Here is a 17,790-nt window from a genome sequence, read left to right on the forward strand (position 1 = left end):
TCCATTCAAATTTACGAGCCTCGTCAACGCAGAATGAACATACTCTAATAAATTATAGGTTCAGAATATAGCCTAATAAATGCGTTGATTAATTACAAACCAAAGATGTTTTAATGTGTTTGAGAAAAAAGTGAAAATCATACTGAATTTTTACTTTTGGCCAGGACAGAGCAAAATACCTGTATTGTCCCGTTCAAAATAATACGTATGGTCAGTCTGTGAAGAAGGAATTTTACGTGTTACAGCTAAATTCTAAACATAAAAGTGGCCACAGCTGTTTAATGTAATTTTTATCAGCTAAGCAAACCTATCACTTCACAAGTCGTTGAAAATGTTACCACCGCTTCGCTGTGTAATATTTTCAACGACTTGTGATTTGCACCCTCGATCAGTTTGAACTGCTGGTCATCTAGTTTCCTTGAATTGAGTGATCATTCTCCTGAGACAGCATTTACCTTAAAAATGACTCGCATATTTCATAGGCGAGTTTCACTAGACACTAAACTGATGTTTAATTGCACTGTAAACGATAATATTATGTTAAAAAATTATAGTTTTTTTAAATTTAAATTTTAATAGTTTTAGAAATTCTTGCTGACATATATCGTGTTGCACTTGCACACTAAATTATGCTATCAAGTTGTTGTGCTATAAATCGTACTAACTGTTTGAAAAAAGGGCCTAAAATTACATGTCACGGGTAATTTTAATGCAAAACTTTCTGCAAAATACTTTAAAATCATTTAAAAAGTAATAACAATATGAAGCATTTTTCAGTCATCAAATATTTGATTTACCTTGTTTACTGTGTTATACGGTTTTCCATTCAGCAATGGAGAGTTGACAAAGAAGCGGCAATGAGAAGAAATGCATGGATGCCTACAGCTAGAGGCTACATTTGTTCAGTTCATTTCCATGAGACTGACTTTAAATATATAAATGAAAGGAGTGTCAAGAAGATACAGAAGAATAATTCTATTAGATAAGTCAATTTTACAAGTGTATTTCCCAATGAGAATAAATCATATGTCATTTAAACTCTTCGCAGTATAGATGTAATACAATAAGACAGATTTTCACAAAATAGATTTTATTTAAAGGCCAATGAAAATTAAATTCTTATATTATTTTCTTACATTGTACAGAAAATGTTACTGTATTTAATTATATTTATTTGTATTTCAATGTATTGTTGTTATTGTTGTAAGCGTAAAATTCTTCAAAGTGAAAACGAACAGAGACGGACTGATGTCATTAAGAACTGTAAGTCTACTAAATACAGTCTGAGTAAATGAGTAAGCATTCTTACAGTAGGCGGAGTCAGAACTACTATATAACTAAGAATATCGTCAAATACCGTATGAAAGAGAATTCAAACAAAATCCCTACAAGACGTTGTTGTTACCGTTTGTATAAGGCAATGCGATTCGCAGATGATCTGTCGAAGGAGATGCCTTCAGGGAAAACTTTCTACGGGAAATTAGTTTCTATTTAGGTATTACAAACTTAAAGAAAACAGGAAAATTCGTGACCAGCCCGTTGGCGAGATGCGAGTCTACGACCAACTACTAAAATTCAGAGATTTTATCCATTTGGCCAATCATGGGTCCAGGACGTGGTTCTTAAATATTCTTGACCCAATAAAAATTTTGAAAGGAAATGTTTATAGATAAATTTTTGGAGATCTCAAGGGACTTTCTATTGCCAGCTTTGTATAATTTAAGCAAAAAAGAGGAAAAATAATGAAGTTTAGGCTAAAATTAGTTAGTAAAAGTAAAAAAAATCGAACTACTGTAGTTTAAAATAGAATAACTACTGATGCAAACCCTGTTCAGAAAAAGGCAAAAAACAAAAATAAAACATGGTCTTTACTTTGATTTTAATGTGTAGTAGTTGAATGTTTGTAAAGATAGTTAAAATACCTGAGTTTCCTTAATCACGTATGGAATTTGACTAGCATCAATTTCTACCAAAATATCCTTGCTTAGAAGATTTAAAACATAAAAATCTCACAGTATTTGCAGTTTGAGCAACAGAAATTAATGTTTTCAGTATTTTCTTTCTTTTAAATTCAACGATTACGACATGTGAACAATATCTTTAATGCTTATTTAATGGAATTATTCATACGAAGGGCCCATGGTTCGCTTGTTCCCAATAAAGCTTATTTATAATAAAAATTTCATGACGATTCTTCGATTGTCGGTATCGCCATTTCTATTTTCTGTCTTCACGACGGAAAAAGTGTCGTAACAATTTTAAAGCTAAATATTTATGTAAAAGAGTAGATACATCTTTAACAATGTTAATTTCACCTAGAAATTCTATCTTATCCATACAATTTTTTTTAAATTTGCACATTCACATAGAATATGTTTTATCGAGAATGAATTACCAAAGAATTTACAAGTTCCATAAAGCAGTAATTAATTTTTCTTTTATTAATAATTTGAATCAAATCTCATTTAAATAAATACTTTTTAATATACCAAAGATTTAACAAATGTAAAGTTTTTTTTTTTTTTCAAAATCGCGAAAATGCGTAGTTTCTGTTTAAAAAACAAAATAAATATAGGAATAAAACGATAACTGATTAAAGCTTAACCTTGACAGAGCTATCTTAGAATCAAACAAAAAGAAATCGACAATAAAAATAAATCAGATGAAACAAGGAAGATTAATAAAAGGCCTACAGCAGACCGTTTTTACGACCCGATTGATTGCTGGAATATAGCGCTTCTACTTTACGTTACTTATTTTCAGGAACTTAATTTTACGTTCCTGAAAATAAATAACTACAAAATACTATAGGAGAATGAGTACTGTACAAGAAACATGGCATTTCATATAGTCATAATAGAGAATTTATATCAGTAAAAATAGGGATTTTAAAGCATCAGTTGTAAAGTGGGATCTACTATAAGTTATTCATTCTATGATCATCGTCTATAGCAGATTCAGTGATACTTGTTATACTTTTTTGAAAGTAAAATTTGGCCAACATATTTCAAGTTATGTCGCCCTATACTTGTTATTTTATATTAGTTTCGACATTTAACAACTTGTTTTATGACTTCCTTACAACATAAAATTAACAGTTTTCGGCACGATATATTTTATTGCTTAGGTATTAGATTAAATTTACTTAATAAATAAAAACGTTTACAGTCTTTATTAAATATAGATTTCGTGTAATAAAGGAAAATTAATAACCTAAAATGTCAAATGTTCATAATGTGACATCTGATATGATTCATCTGTGTTAACTTAATACATCAATGTATAGGTATTAACAACAGTTCTTTTATTCATTTTCCCCTCTTTTTTTGAATAATTTATTTCATATATATTTTTTAAAATAGACTAAAATCTTTATGATTTAGATAATTGACTACATTTTGAAATTAATTACACAGTCAGTTACAAAATCGTATGTTTTGAGAATGCCAGAGAGAAGAAAAACGTAAATACTGTACATCAATTAACTTATCTAGACACCAATGTCTCGTGAATTTGTCTTTAAAAGGAATAGGGTGGGAAGAGGGGATGGAAGTCTTCCATAATTCCATAAAGAGAAATTTATAGTTAATTTTACAGTTCATTTCATTTTATAAGCATAGATTTTACGAGTGCTTGCTTGGACTGCTTTTGGCGGATTTCTAACCTTTCGTGAGAAAAACTCTCCACAAGATGTCCTAGATAAAATAGGTGTTTGTGTGTATGTATTTGATAGAATTATTCATATCGTACGCATTAATAAAAAATTCCGAGAATGTAAAAACCAATTATCAAGTTATTTTAATAAAAATCAAAGTTGAAAAATTATTTGTTTAAAATATGTTAACTTTATTACTATTGGAGGGGGGAAAACATTGTTTTAGGTTTCATTAATCTTATTATTTCAACGAATCAGTTTAAACAGAAAATTTCGAAGTTAAAGAAATTTTGTAACAAATGTTTTTCCTGTAAAAATATGTCTGCAAAAACAGTAGACTATATATATATATTTGTTTTTCTGGGTGTATTTCGACATTAAACTTCAAAAACATTATAAATATCATGATATGAGACTGTAGAAATTGCAAAAATTATTTGATGAAATCAGAAAATTTTGATGAAAATAGACTTTTTCTAATAAACAGACGTGTTTATTACTAATGTTAAGCTTTCGGCTATAAGTTCGACTTAAGCAAGTGACACTGATGCACATAAACAATATTTCTGTAAAAGTGTAGGTTACTCGATTACTATTTGCATTTATTATTATATCAATATATATTGAATTACATATTTATGATTTTATTTGATATATCACTGATATATATTATAATTCTTTAGTACTAGAAGTTTGTAATAATTCTATCGTATGGCATGGTTACGTGTTTACGATATTTTTTTCAATAAAATAAAAATAAAAAGTCTGGATTTCTTTTATCAGTATTTAGTATCATCATCCTTCTCAATTAACAGTGGTGAAATAGGCTAAAGAAAAATTTGGATAGTATATTTTCATGCAATTTTAAAAATAAGATTTATTTATTTAATTAATATTAAATCATATAATTTTTAATATTAAAACTTGTTTTTATTATATTTAATGATTTAATATTCCCGACTTATTATTTATTTATTTATTAACTCTTCTATTAAATTGTCGTTTTTCTTTAAGTTGCCCTACAAAAACATTGATAACAATTTACAATAATTTTTGATAATGAAAAAAATCTTTTAAAAGTAAAATATTAAGCGGTTGTATACTATTATTAACTTCGAATATAATTTAAGTTAATAAAAATGACTTATAATCGAATACTGTAAACGATAATGTGTTTTGTAAACTAGCTTTTAGGTTAATTTGACGTCATTCCTAAATTTCTGTAGTAAGAAAATGCAAAAAATGACGTCAAACTGACGTAAAACACTGTTTAAATAAAATGAACATTCCTAAAGCAAGTATCGTATAACATACATTTCTATCTCATAAAAAAAAGTATCAAATATACTAACAGTATGTTTCAGAACAATTTTGAGAACTGGATAATAAAAACTATATTTTGTAATAAGTAGATCAATATTAAAAATTAAATACAGGGAAATTAATCATCTAATTCGACCAATTAATACAAACATTACCAGATGACATATTAACACGTTAAGCTGCAGTATCTTTCACTCGTCACAGATGGGTTGCTATGTGGAAGTTTCATTGTTGTTGATAAAACAAGCAATCTTCTATATTTATTCAAAGTTCACGAAAGTAAGTGTTGGTAGGCTGTTATAAAAACATCTGTCTGGAAAATTATTTATAATACATTTAGAAGGAGTCACGAAATATCAGGACTGACTGATATTTTAGTAAGGAAAAAGGTAGTCGTGTAAGCCTGTATGTGAAGAAAAGGAGACATTCCATATTTGTTAGGACCAAGATATATTACTGTCATTTACGGCACTATAGGTGTTCCTAATAAGGCTCACAGCAATAATAGCGGAGCTTATTAGGAACGATGTAAAATTTGGGTAGCTAATTTGTATTTCCAGGATTAATTATGTCTGCTACAAGGGAAAAAAAAGAAAACTTGACTCCTGAGAATATGGCCAAGGCCCTGTGAAAAAAAGAGTAAAATCAGAGAAACGTAGCCAACAAGCAATTCCTTATAGAACTTTAGGAAACCATTTAAAAACGGTAGAACGAATATGAAAATGGAGAAGGGGTCATTGCTATCGGAAGTGCAAGAACAAGAGTTAGTACAACGAATTCTACGTTTTTAAAAATTGGAGTTTTTCTAATCCCCAAAAGACTTAGACGTGTTTCCGAAATCAACAATAAACTCCTTTTAATGAAAATCAAGAATAGGTTTATGCTGAGTGCATTGGTTATCAATGCACTCAGCAATGATCATGAGAATGTAGATATATTAATATTTATTTACTCAAAATGCAACAAAAATTAATAAGCCATTGACTTTCAATAGTGGGCCTTACTTGGAACAGCGCTCCTAAAAAGATCCAATGTGAAGGTTTTTTAAAAGTCATACTTTCAGTCATTTGCTGAATAATACACTAATCACTGATATACGTATTTTGTTTACACATGATTCAATAAATAACTATTGCAATACCTGCTTTAATGCTACATTATTTTCCCTTATACCTTTAAACTCGCGAGTGACTCTCTCAAATGGCTTTATTTGGGCAACATACTTTTTATAAAGTATCTGAATATATCTAAAACCTATAGAAAGATACCAAGAAATTTTTCAGAAAAATCATATTTAGAATTAAACATTCTCGATTATTGTCGCGCATTAAACGTAAAATAAATAAATAAATAAATTACAGCACAAAATTATCACAGATATAAATTTGATTAAATTTTACATCATTGATTTGTAAACGAATTTTAAAAATTGAATTAATTTAATATTTAAAAATAACTTATATTTTATCTTGTAAAATTGTCGTAATAAAAGAATATTATTGCAATTTTTTGTCCTTACCAAAGCCGTGCACACGGGATTTATGAGGATTTAACCCCTCCCGTTTGGCAATTCAAACAGAAAAATGTTACTATATTGTACTGTACTTAACTTATATTTTGTACCCGTTCAGTTCTTCCTTTAGTGTACTGTATTGCGTTACTACTGTAAAAATTTATATCTACTTTATAAAAAATAACGTTTTTTTTAAAATCCCACTCTTTTAAAAATCCTGGTTCTTACAAAACTGACTCAGTTCATAACAAATGTCATCATAAAAGTTATTTTGCTTCGACTCTATAGGAAAACGAGAAATATAATCTACTTCCGCATTTTACCAATTATCATTCTTCAATTATTTCTACCAGTTAAATGGCATTTTGCTTTTTCATTCTTTCTAAATCAACAAATATGTTATTAGACATAACAAACATTATTTTCGCCTTTATTTACAATTTCAGACACAATGACCCCTTCAACTTTTTAACTATTATTTTACTGTAATTTTTTTTATATATTTAGAAATCAAATTCAGCTATAGAATTTCAATTTTCTAAAATTTCACAGTGGAATACAACTAGAAGAGACTATTAAATATTTTTAAGATCTCCTCGAAAACAAAGTGTAATAAACTACAGATTTAAATTCCATTTAAACCAAATATGACAAAATATAATCACTTTTTCTCTTTCTAATTTATTAAAATATATTTAATAATTTTTTTAAATAAACATTTTTATAGTAATATTATTTTATTACTGTATAGACTAAGCAGGCGTGCGCTTAACTGTGTATATTGCAAATAAACTGTTTAATTTTGACCTCTGAACAGTTATCCAGACAGAAAAATAACGATTTTAATGATCTTTGGGTTTTACTCTATATTTATACTTATCACAATATAAACGATTATTTTGCATAATTTATCTTAGAAACAAGGAGTAAATACAAATAAAGATATCTTTAGGTTTATAATATATTAAATTTTATTACAAATTATCATAATTTATAAAAATTTTTGGTATGAAAATGAATAAAAGAATTATAAATTTTTGCTTGTTAGTAACCATTGCGTTACAATTAAATTGCAAACGATTATAATAATTAGGTAAAATTCCAAAGAGAAATTTTAAATTTCTAAGTAAAAATTACACACTAAATTATCGGTAACAAATAAAATTCACATTAAAATTATATTTAGTAAAGTAAATTCAATTTGTTTCATCGAATAATTTGAAATAAATTAAATATAATCACAATATTTACTTGATTTTATTTAATAAATTTCTATCTGAAAAAACTACAAATTTTAGAATAACAATTGAAAATAGACAAAATAAATAAAAGCCTATTAATTATTTATGTCATTTCTTATATAAATTTCATTGTATATAGAAATAATATCCTTTTATTTTGAGATATTCCGAACGTAATTTTTGCATTTATGAAAAGATATTTTCAAACATAATTAAACCGCCAATTTAATATGTTTTTTAAAAATGGTGTTATATTAATGTAAAAAGATCAATTTATCTATTTCGAAATCGTTTAATATCAATAAGCTACTAATACTTATATAATTCAGTAGCACCCATGTTCATAAAACGTCTTATCGTATTTGCTCAATTCTAAAGAAAATAGCAATGACCATATTGAATTTTCTATTCAAATTTAAAAAATAATGAATTTATTAAATAGAGTAAAATTTTCAAGCACTGTATTATTCTATCCAAGAACAATGATAAATTACTCTTCAAGTAAACTGAGGATTTGCGGACAAAAGAGGTTTTAAATAGTAATAACAATAATAATCTTATCCGATTAACTCGAAATCAAAGTTAAAGCTCAAATTATTCGTACTATGGACTCATTCGTATGAAAAGTTCGTATTGTCATTCACATAACTCGACCCAGCTGTATTAATTTGTCATTATCGAGAAAGCAAGGTGCAATAATCATCTCACTTATGGGAATTTGATGCAACTCATATTAAGTGTGCTCTACTTTATACAGCTTAACTCCATTAAATTTACCTAAATCTATTTTTAATGTTAATTTGTAGAAATATTATTGAACGTAACATTTATTTAATCATAATTTATTTCACTAATCTTTGAGGGTTGTAAAGCAAAACAAGTTTTGAGAAAGGAATAGTTTATGTTTGGAGTATTATGAAAGCCGCCAATAACTTCGATATAAAATTAAATTAGATAATAAATGACTGCAGATTATTTTCTGAATCGTAAAGGGTCAGAGACCACCTTCAGTATTTTTTAAGTATTTTGAAAATATCGGAAAGATAAGATGTCTTTTTCGGTAGAGGACAAATTTTTTTACTTTGTTCGATAACTCGTTACCACGTGGAAACTAAATTTTTGTAAATATATTTATAAAATTAAGCGGTAAACATAAGTATAAATTGTAGATCTTTATATTTAATTAGGAATTATAAACATCGTGGTTATTTAGGAAGAAACCTAGGCAGATTCAGAATTCAAAGTTACAAGATAATTGCTCTTATACAAAGAATTTAATAGAACAGAACTAAATTTAATAATACTGAAGCATCATACTTTGATATATGATTATTATATTTCATACATTAAAGCAAACGTATCATTAGAGATCAAAGCAATAGTTATGTGGTTTAGAAATAGAGACTACCCCTTTTCACATATTTTTTATTGACTCAATGCATTTAAGAAGTGACAAGAATTGAACAAGTTACATTTAATTTAAAAAAAAAGAAATTAATAAGTCAATACGACGATAAATTAAAACTGTAGATTATATATTACAATAATGTTTATAAACTATTTAAAAATTAATTTATTGTAGGATTTATTGATTTATTTATTGATTACTTAAGAAATTTCTAACATTTTTTTTAAGATCCACGAAACAGACTCTTAGTTTTAATTCTGAATGTCTGAAAAGAAGATGCAAAACGAGCGAAATGAATTAAAAACAAGAATTGCTTAACTCGTATTTCGCTGAAGTTGACTATTAAAAAGTTTTGAAACGGATATAAACACTAATTAAAATAATGGTCTTAATCCTTGTTTTCTGAAGATCGAGCAGATATTTTTAATTAGTTTAACGAACCCAAAGATTTGACGTCAAATATTGAAATCGAACCCACTTAAAATAGATACGTATTCGAGATTCGCATGAAAAGTCTAAGTACGATAGCGATAATTATTTTTGAGCGGGTCAATATTCCAATAACTTTTTCCATTTTTTTTTCTTTTTTTATCTAGTAAGACGATTAAAGTTCACAGCAGTCATTTCCCTAAATGATCATCGTCCATTCAAAATCTAATCAATGTCTTTAAATATCCCGTTAGAATTACGTATTAACTAAGTAAATCATTTTAGAAATTTTAAATAAAAATCAGCTTTAAGACAAAATTATAGCGTAACAAAAAGATCGATCTGACGTTACTCGTATTATTAAAATTTAAAAAACACAAATTTTTTGTGATTTTTAAACTTAATTTCGAAGTATAAACCGAGATTATCATTCGGAGCAACAGCGAAAAATAGTAGAAAAAATAAACAATTACGATCAGAGCCATCGAGAGCTTGCGTGGACTCGAACAATGGTGCGTTATAGCTTTATAGATGGGGCCCGGGCGAATTTGAATTAGGGAGCCCCAGCTAGAGTGTTGACTTCGGGGAATTTTCTTAGGTTTCGAGCCCCCAGTTATTGGAAGACCCAAGCAATTACCCTTTTCGCCCATAGGATGGACTCGGAGGTTGAGCGAGCTCCTTTTACCATTTTTTTATTTTTGAACAAATGAATACGTGGAATGTTTCCTTATTATTAAAAAGCAGTCTTGAATATTTTATTTCCTGTTAATTATATAGGACTCTTAAGTTTTCTTCGGGCCGAGGAAAAATCCCCAGCTTCCCTCTGGCCCTGTTTACGATATGTAAATAGATAGTAAGCGTGTTTTTTAGAGACCTCCTGGACACACTCCATTTTTCTGCTAATACTATGTCAGTGGGACGAGAAATTCAAGGTGCTCTTTTTTGATAGTTTCGCATTATCTAAAACAATTTAAAATTTTCATACTTGTTTTTTCTAATTATTTATTAAATATTAATTTAATTTATATTTGTACTCGTTTAATTTTCAGTTACTATTATTAGAAAAATATCACAGTAAATTTTATACTCGAAATAGACCTAAATATAGCGATACATTACAACATTTATATTATAAAAAGTCATAATTATCTTTAAATAATTTATTTATCCAATAAAAATAGAATCTATTTTATAAATTTTCCACATTTAAAAATAATTATAGGCTAAATAATCTTAGTAACGGCAACAAAAACTATTTGATAGAATATTAATTTAAAATTTCCATTAATAGATGCGACGAATGAAAATATTTACATATACCTCTTATCATTTGAAAAATAAATACATAAATGATAAGGCTTATTTCTAAATTAGACCAAACCGTAATTCATGCAGAAGGTCCTAAACTTGTCAACATTTCTTATTAAATTAGGTCTAGAAGTATTAGTTACATAATATCGATCGTTATATCATACGATACGTATCCTTATCTATAATTAGGCTAAAATTGAGGGTCAAGAGAACACACGTCGTTTGTAGAACTTTTATTTCAAACATCTTGTCTTTCTATCTGTAAAGTTGCGTTCTCATTTCCATGATTATAAAACCAGGTTGTCCTATATTACATCATATCTATAAGGTTTCAACAACAACACTTATAAAAACGGGGCAAGATTAACTTTTTAAATGTAATTTATTTACAAATATAAATAAAGATATTATTTATAAACATAAATGAAACGAGTTATGCAAAATATGAAGTCTAAATTCTGAAGACTCTTATTGAGAACGTACACGTTTCAAAAATTTTCATTTAGCCTATTAGAAGTTGATTTAAAAATCTTCCTGCCGCTAATATTTATTCAATGTCGTAATTTGTTAATGAAAATGTAAATATTATTGAGTCTATAAAGCGAAATATCGCTTAGATTTTGCAGATTTTAACGAACTTAAACGACATATTACCGATTAATTGGCCGTCTAGCACGAAATGCCAATCAATCTTTTGCATTTTTTAACAATTAAATTGCACGATTTATTTTGTTACAAATTATTTAGAAATCAACAAAAGTATTTAAAAACAAATAAAATTGGTTTACATCTGCTCCTGTTGCAATGGTGTCAGGTCAATATCGCATTATTATTCATTTTGTTGGTACGCTATGTCAAAAGTGTTTCTAAATATTATGTAACAGTATTTGACAATCGAACAAATCTTTTTGCACAAAGTGGGTCACGTTATGTAAATAACTTTCATTAATACTGCGTTTAATGCGAATATTATCATTATAATTACTCTTCCTGCTTTCTTCATAGACATCGAGACAAACCAGAAAAAATTCCAAAAAGGAGATTTTACTCAAAATATTACTCAATAACGGCGCTTACTTAATGACACTTGTGGTATGACCCGACCAAGTTTGATGTGATTTGTTCATAAGTGTTCATGAATTAAATACGTTTCCATTTTACTATTTTTGGTATAGCCTACGAAGTTCTCTAAAATATTCTTTAATTCAATAAATTTAGTTATTCTTACCCTTTTACCCTTTAAAATATTTACCCTTTAAAATAATCATTTTGAAAATTACGTTTTTGTCCAGCAATAATACTTAAATTCTAGATGTGTATAAAGTAATCCATCTATTTCCTTTCTTATCCCGAATTTATAACAATAATTAAATAAAATTTGTACTTTTTTATATCACCATTATTTATCAAACCATTTAATTAATTAAGTAAAAAAGTAATTAAAATTTCAATACGAAATTAATTAACTTGTGTTTAATAATGATATAAAAATTGTTTGAATTTAAAAAATTTTATTAAAATATTTTATTGAACATCTTCACAAATGACAATGAGATAAATGACAATGATTTCACGTCAGAATGAACAGAAAGAATGATAATGCTTATCGTTCTTATTTGAGAGGGAAAAATGACAATGATTAGATATAATGAGTAACATAAAAGACATATTTCTCGGGAATTCACTTGGACGTATGAAGCTTTGCAGTTTGTTTCATCGGACCAGGTGACTAGAAATTATTGGCAGGTTCCGTCACACCATTAAGAAGAGAAAACGGGATGCGTGCATTGAGGACGGAATGTGAGATTCTTTTGCGAAGACAATTCCCTGAGATAGTTACACCCTTAAAGATGTTTGGCACTTGGTTCCGATTCGTCATCGAAAAGACATAAAACAATGAATTCGTATAAATTTAAATAAAAATTCTTCCTCACCAATGTCTCCTCTTACTTTTCCAATTGAAGTCGCTATTCTGTAATCAAATTCGAGTGCAATAACTTACTTCTAAAGTAACATTTTCTGAGTTATGCTAAGCAATTCACTCTTTCTGTAAAACTGTACAGAATTCCAACCAATGGAAAGTTTTCTTTTTCTTATATATATGTTCGATTTTCATAATTTTCTGTAGGCTTCTTCACTTTTGGAATTACTGCAAGCCGAACGAAGTATAAACGCTACAATAACTATTAAAAATACGATTACGCCTACAAGAACGAATATTAGACATTCGACTGTCCTTGTGTTCAGTTTTAAGTCTAAAAAGTAAACTCTTCCGTCCTCTACGGGTGTCAAAGTATTTTTGCAATGTTCTAAAGCTTGCACGACATTTTCCCAAAAAGAAATGATTGGATCGTTACTTCCGGAAACTGTCGAATTCTCATTCATATTAACGTTGAAATGAAGAATTGTTTTGTTGACGTAAGTGTATCTGGGCCACGTTAAGTATGGGTGATTTTCAAATTCAGGATGCCTACAGAAAACAAATAAAACATTTATAAATGTCAAAATATACGAAAGCTTCATTGATTTTAAAATTTTAAATTAAAATATATACGAGTATATTTATACAATAAAAACTTCGACTTACCCATTTTTCGCAAAATTACTAAAAGCAGCGACTGTTTTTAGGCTGAGTTTCTTTTCTTCTGGTGTAGAATTTGCATATTGATAAGCCAAACCGAAAGTAAACAGAACATCATCGCCATGAGCAGCAGAAATAAATGGAGGTTGAATTGAAAACGACGGCCTGTGATCGAACTGATAGACGTAAACACGATTTCTGACCGAAGCCAATCTTGCTAACTTCTCCATGTTGTTTTTAATATACAAATCTCCACAAAATTGAATATATTTGTCTCTCAAGTTTTTCCTAGAATCATCCGTATATCTGTATTTATCATATGCTACTTCTTCTAAAATAGGATTTTCAGTCTTGTAATAGTCAAGAAGATTGTCTTTTAAGAGGTCTTTAAATCTGTAACTTTGTAAGGTGTTTCCAATGATATCTTGATAAGCGGGAGAATTCAAAAAATACAAAGTCAGCAAACAAATCGAACCTTCGTCCTTATTGGTGCCGAGGAGGAGATCTGTACTTGTTTGGATGCCTCGTTCGAACGTTGTCATCGGATCTTCAGTCAAGAAATGTCCGTCTATAACGGGTCGCCATCTGTCAGAGAGAGGTAATGCGGCCTTCAGCAATTCATCAGCTGGCATTAGTTGTAAACATTCGATTGAATTTATCGCTTCATCACATCCAGTTAATTTGGTTAATTGTTCCAAGGCTTCTTTCGGTTTATCTTCGAAAATATAACTGCCAGTAGCTATACCACTTTGAATAATAGCTCTTTTAAAAAGTCTTTCTTTATAATGGAGAGGTGATGCCAAATGCATAGAAACTGCCATAGCTCCTGTAAATCTGCCAAACAGCGTTACTCTGTCGGGATCTCCCCCAAATTTTCTGATATTGTCGTGAACCCACTGTAGTGCCATTCTCTGATCGAGAAGACCAATATTTCCAGGAGCATTTGCAGTTAGAGAGGATAAGAAACCAAATACAGAAACTCTATAACTCACGGTAACGACGATAACTTTACCAAGAGCAGCCAGTTGGGTTCCATCGAATTGTGTCGGATCTGCGTAACTAAATCCTTCTCCAGCTAACCAAACCATTATCGGCATAACTTCTCTGCTTTCTGGGACATAAATGTTTAAATGCAGACAATCTTCGCTCCAGTTTGACATATTTCCGTAAAATAAGAGAGGACTCATAACTTCTTTCAGATGAGGCGGCTGGGGACATTGCAGTCCCGATCGTGTGGCATCACCGGCTCGGAGTGCGGAATTCAATGCAATAGGAGGACGAAATCTAAGATTCCCTAAAGGAGGTTGTGCATACGGAATGCCAAGATACTTGGTCACAGAACCTCGTTCGGTTTCTACTCTAAGTCCTCTCAACATTCCATTGGTAGCGCTAACGTCGGCCCGTACCACAGCGCCAAACGCAAAAGCTAGCAGGTAGAGAAACATCTTTTGAGTTTGGCTATTTGTGAGCTTGTGTGTGAAGCGCATGTGTCTACCTCTCTATATAGTCGGTAGTCACGTGAATGGAGGATGTCATCGACCTTACAGTCACGTGTTCTATCTGGGGGCGATCGAAGGTCGAGTGTGGAGTTCCCGCAATAGTTTTCAACTGGCTGGCATCTACAGCCACTTGGATTTGTCAAGAGCTCTCTCTGCCAGCGGTTGATTCGACGCATTATTGTCCTTTCGCTTTGTGCGTATAACTTATCGTTATATTTGTTAAAAAACTGTATGTTACACATATATATATGCATATATTTCTTTTTTTTATTTCGCTCTATTTCGTATCTTATTGCAACATTGTATTTTTACTAATGACGATGATGTCACTTTATTTCAAATGTTTTTATATTTTAAAAATTATTTTATATGTAACTATTTTCGTTATTTCTTCCACATTTTTTCATTAACTTTAACGCCGTTTAAAACTGTTTCTAATAGTTAAATACAGGTCAAAGATAAATTTTAACCAAATTAAGTGGCGTAGATATCAAATTTTTTACAATTATTCTCGTTCTATTAGATATAAGACTCCATCCACTACTAAATATTTTCTATCTCGCATCGTTATTTTTATCGAAGTATAAATTTAAACTGCTTGAACTTTAATCTTTTAAAAGGCATAGACCTGTGAAAAAATCATTTCCAGAAATTCTAGAATCATAACTAAAAAAAATATCCCATTAATCAAAATATTTATTTAACCGATTTTAACATCTTAACCTCCATTAAATTTAGAGACCGCAAGTTAAAATGACAAACTTTCGATAATCCGACTAACCGGAAATATTTGCGACAATATCAGACATCTGCTAGCATCTATTATTGATGTTATTAAAAATAAATATTAAATAATTCTTTTGGTTGTAGACAATAATTTGCTTAACAGAAGTCGTTTACCTTTGAGTTCATCTCATACTTTGTACCCTTGGGGATATAAATTATCTTTTCGAGGGAAAAGATGAGAATAAATTTAAAAAAAAGCACAGTTATATAAACGACACGGGTTTATCTTTTCGGTTTGCTATAATTATGGAAGTTTAATGAACTTGGGAATTCTATGAAGTCAACGGAATTTGACATGACTAAAAACTGTTGATAAAAGAAAATTAGGAAACGTTCCTCTAAAGTCAGCAGTTATGATATATCATTTTTAAAATCGGGTTTTTAACCCCACTCTTCTTAGAAGTAGTCAAATTATTATTATATTTTTCAGTAAAAAATTTATTTTTGTAGGCTATAAACTATTTCTCAATAAATTCTATACGTTAATTAACGCAAACAATCGCGAGTTATTTACGTTTAAACAAGTAACAATTAATTAATATACGAAAAACATACAAACACATTAAGTGTTTTTTTTTAAAAAAAAAAGAAAGTTAACATAAAACTAAATGAATGAATGTAGACCCTATAAACAAATAAATCCAATTTAAATTACTGCGTGTTTTATTATTAATGCCATATAGATTAAGGTACTGGCTATAAATCTATAAATTTGTTAGACGTAAGAATAAGAATATATGTTTAATATACATAAACATAAATTACATATCCAAGACTGTTAAAAACAATAAAAGTAATCAGTTTTCCCGGTAGTAGAAAGAAAGAGTGTCTGCTTGTATGATGCTATTCCGCCTTGACGTCACTAACCAGTCGCTGTTTTTTTTAAATAGTGGTAAGAGAAAAAAGAAAAAAATATTTTATGACATCATCTCAGGATGCAAGACTCGTGAAGGGGAATGACCAGATGTTAGCGAGAATATTTTTCGTCTTTTCTTAAAAATTCCTATAAAGACCGCAATCAAATTTCCCAATATCGTTACTTAATAAGCTTATTGAATCACATATACTAATTCGAGAGTTGGATTAAATTACTATTAGTTCGACAACTTCAATAAAAATTTCAGTGTCAGTAGAAAAATTCAATATTATTTTTTAATTTGCTTGTTATGCATTATTTAGGGCGTTTAACTCGTATTTTTGTTTTGATATGTTATTTGTTATCATCAATTTACCATAATTTCTTGTAAATTTTATAGTATATTTTACAACTTTGCAAAATAATTTAAGAAATAATAATTGTCTGTAAGTAGGCGTTTTTTTTTTTTTATAGAGAGAATATGATAATAATCTTCCAACTGTTATCGTATTGTAATTGGATTATTGGAGGATTATTATCGTATTCTCTAATAAAAGATTTCTTTTATAAAAAAATAGAAAATGAAGAATGATATTTTTAATCGGTTCTAAGATTTTTTTGACTTAAGCTTACAGGATCTAAAACCTTTTTTTTCTGTTATAAAACTTTGATGTAATTCTCGAAATAATAAAAATACGTCTCTTAGACTAATAGCCTTTTCTTGAATTTATTTATCGAAGATTTAAGAGGCGAAAACAAAGCTAATCGCTACTGATTCAATATAAGCGTCAAATTATAAAACAATTCTTAAAATAAGTTAAAAAGATTATCAAAGTACTATCAATGTTCAGATATTTTAAAGAGAATTTTAACTACTTTATATTAATCCGTAATTCAAATTACAATACTTATTATTGGTACAGTACACGTACTGTGCGTTGCTCTATTAAATATTCCTTAAGACGGCCCAAAAACTTGCATAACGTTATTAATATTAATATAACGTGAAAAATCGAATTAACGTTTTTAACGTTTAATTTTATAATTTTTTTATTAATAACTAGTTAATTGGTTTATAAATTTCTTTAGTTTTTACAAAAGCAAAAAAAAAGACGTTAAAACAACATTCAAATGATCCAATCAACGATCGGCAATTTGAAATTTAATTATATAAAGATTTTAATTTTT

General features: G+C 28.8%; 1 protein-coding gene across 1 annotated transcript; it reads right to left on the minus strand.

Annotated features, from left to right (window-relative positions):
- Window positions 1–12,371: 12,371 nt before the first annotated feature.
- Window positions 12,372–16,165, minus strand: LOC136971089 (carboxylesterase 5A-like). Its single transcript, XM_067265564.1, has 2 exons — window positions 13,468–16,165; window positions 12,372–13,350 (listed from the first exon to the last, which is right to left on the minus strand). Exons 1-2 carry the CDS (start codon window positions 14,946–14,948, stop codon window positions 12,993–12,995), a joined length of 1,839 nt encoding a protein of 612 aa, XP_067121665.1. The 5' UTR covers window positions 14,949–16,165; the 3' UTR covers window positions 12,372–12,992.
- Between the last annotated feature and the right edge of the window lie 1,625 nt (window positions 16,166–17,790).

The sequence above is a fragment of the Centruroides vittatus genome, unplaced genomic scaffold, assembly GCF_030686945.1.
Source record: "Centruroides vittatus isolate TY-2023 unplaced genomic scaffold, ASM3068694v2 contig_2311, whole genome shotgun sequence".
NCBI classification, from domain to species: Eukaryota; Metazoa; Arthropoda; class Arachnida; order Scorpiones; family Buthidae; genus Centruroides; species Centruroides vittatus.

Bases quoted from the DNA above. Each gene is read 5' to 3' on its own strand.
- LOC136971089 (XM_067265564.1), bottom strand. From the start codon at position 14,948: ATGCGCTTCACACACAAGCTCACAAATAGCCAAACTCAAAAGATGTTT. The intron at 13,351-13,467 runs GTAAGTCGAAGT...TGTTTTCTGTAG, and splicing joins AGTAATTTTGCGAAAAATGG to GCATCCTGAATTTGAAAATC.